This window comes from Pundamilia nyererei, unplaced genomic scaffold, assembly GCF_000239375.1.
Source record: "Pundamilia nyererei isolate P.nyererei 1_Seehausen unplaced genomic scaffold, PunNye1.0 scaffold00524, whole genome shotgun sequence".
Taxonomy (NCBI): domain Eukaryota; kingdom Metazoa; phylum Chordata; class Actinopteri; order Cichliformes; family Cichlidae; genus Pundamilia; species Pundamilia nyererei.
The window spans coordinates 43,217-44,400 of NW_005187925.1; the positions used below are offsets into that span (position 1 = coordinate 43,217).

At 37.2% G+C, this 1,184-nt stretch overlaps 1 protein-coding gene across 1 annotated transcript in view; it reads left to right on the top strand.

Annotated features, from left to right (window-relative positions):
- The window catches only part of LOC102194322 (leukocyte elastase inhibitor A-like), a 34,843-nt gene that overhangs the window by 25,659 nt on the left and 8,000 nt on the right, over positions 1–1,184 (top strand). The window contains exon 5 of the mRNA XM_013907790.1: positions 4–86. Within this exon, the coding sequence (XP_013763244.1) occupies positions 4–86 (83 nt within the window). The remainder of the gene's footprint in view (positions 1–3; positions 87–1,184) is intronic.

Below are 1,184 nucleotides of genomic sequence, written 5' to 3' on the forward strand. Positions count from 1 at the left end.
TCTTTTTCTCCCCGTTCAGCATCTCTTCAGCCCTGGCTATGGTGATGCTGGGGGCCAGAGGCAACACAGCCACACAGATGTCAGAGGTACAGTACACATGCTCACACACTAACACTAAAATTATAGTGCAGAATAGTATATATAAAATTATAGTGCAGAATAGTTGTAGTGGTACTCATTTAACACATGCAGGATGCTCTGATGTTAATCTGGGCAGCTGCTGGAAACCACTGTGACCATTATAACTGTATAAATGACCCTGACTTGTCTCCAGTGTATCAGTGTGATATTATTATAGTCTGAAACCTAATGTGAGCGACTGAGCTGGTTAGACATGAGGGCACAGTAACTCATACAAAAGTGATAATGTTGGACCCTTAAAAGAGGTCAAATAAGCTAAACTCAAGTCAACATGACAACCTAAATGAGAAAGTAAGTAAGTAAACTTTATTTATTAAGTGCTTTTCACAGACAGGCAATCACAAAGCACTGTACACAAATATTAAAATATTAAAATAAACAATAAAATCAATATATAATGTAAAAGATCAAATGTAAATAATGTAAAAAAAATATATAACTGTTTTTTAAAAGAATCCACAGAGTCAAGCAAACGTAATTGTAGTGGTAAACTGTTCCACAGCCTTGGTGCAACAGACTGAAAGGCTCTGTCCCCTTTTGTCTTCAGTCGTGTACGGGGAACAACTAAGAGACTCTGAGTCTGTGAGCGGAGATGACGAGCAGCAGTGTATTTTAAAAGAAGCTTGGATAAGTAATCTGGAGCCTGGCCATTTAGTGCTCTGTCTGTTAAGAATTTTAAAGCGAATTCTAAACTCTATTGGGAGCCAATGTAAAGAATATAAGATGGGAGTGATGTGAACACGCTTGGTAGAGCGAGTTAGTAGTCTGGCTGCTGCGTTTTGTATTGTCTGGAGGCGAGAGAGAGATGATTTATCCAAGCTAGTAAACAGGGAATTACAGTAATCTTTAAATTTTATCACCTTATTTACAAAGTAATTAAGGAAAGTATTACAATCTTCATCAGAAAGCAACAGAGCGTGCTGGGTTGGAGGAGAAACAATACTGTTGATGGTATCAAATAGAATTCTTGAATTATTTTTATGACGGTTTATAAGATTATTGAAGTAAGAGGATCTGGCCTCTTTGACTGATTCATTATATAG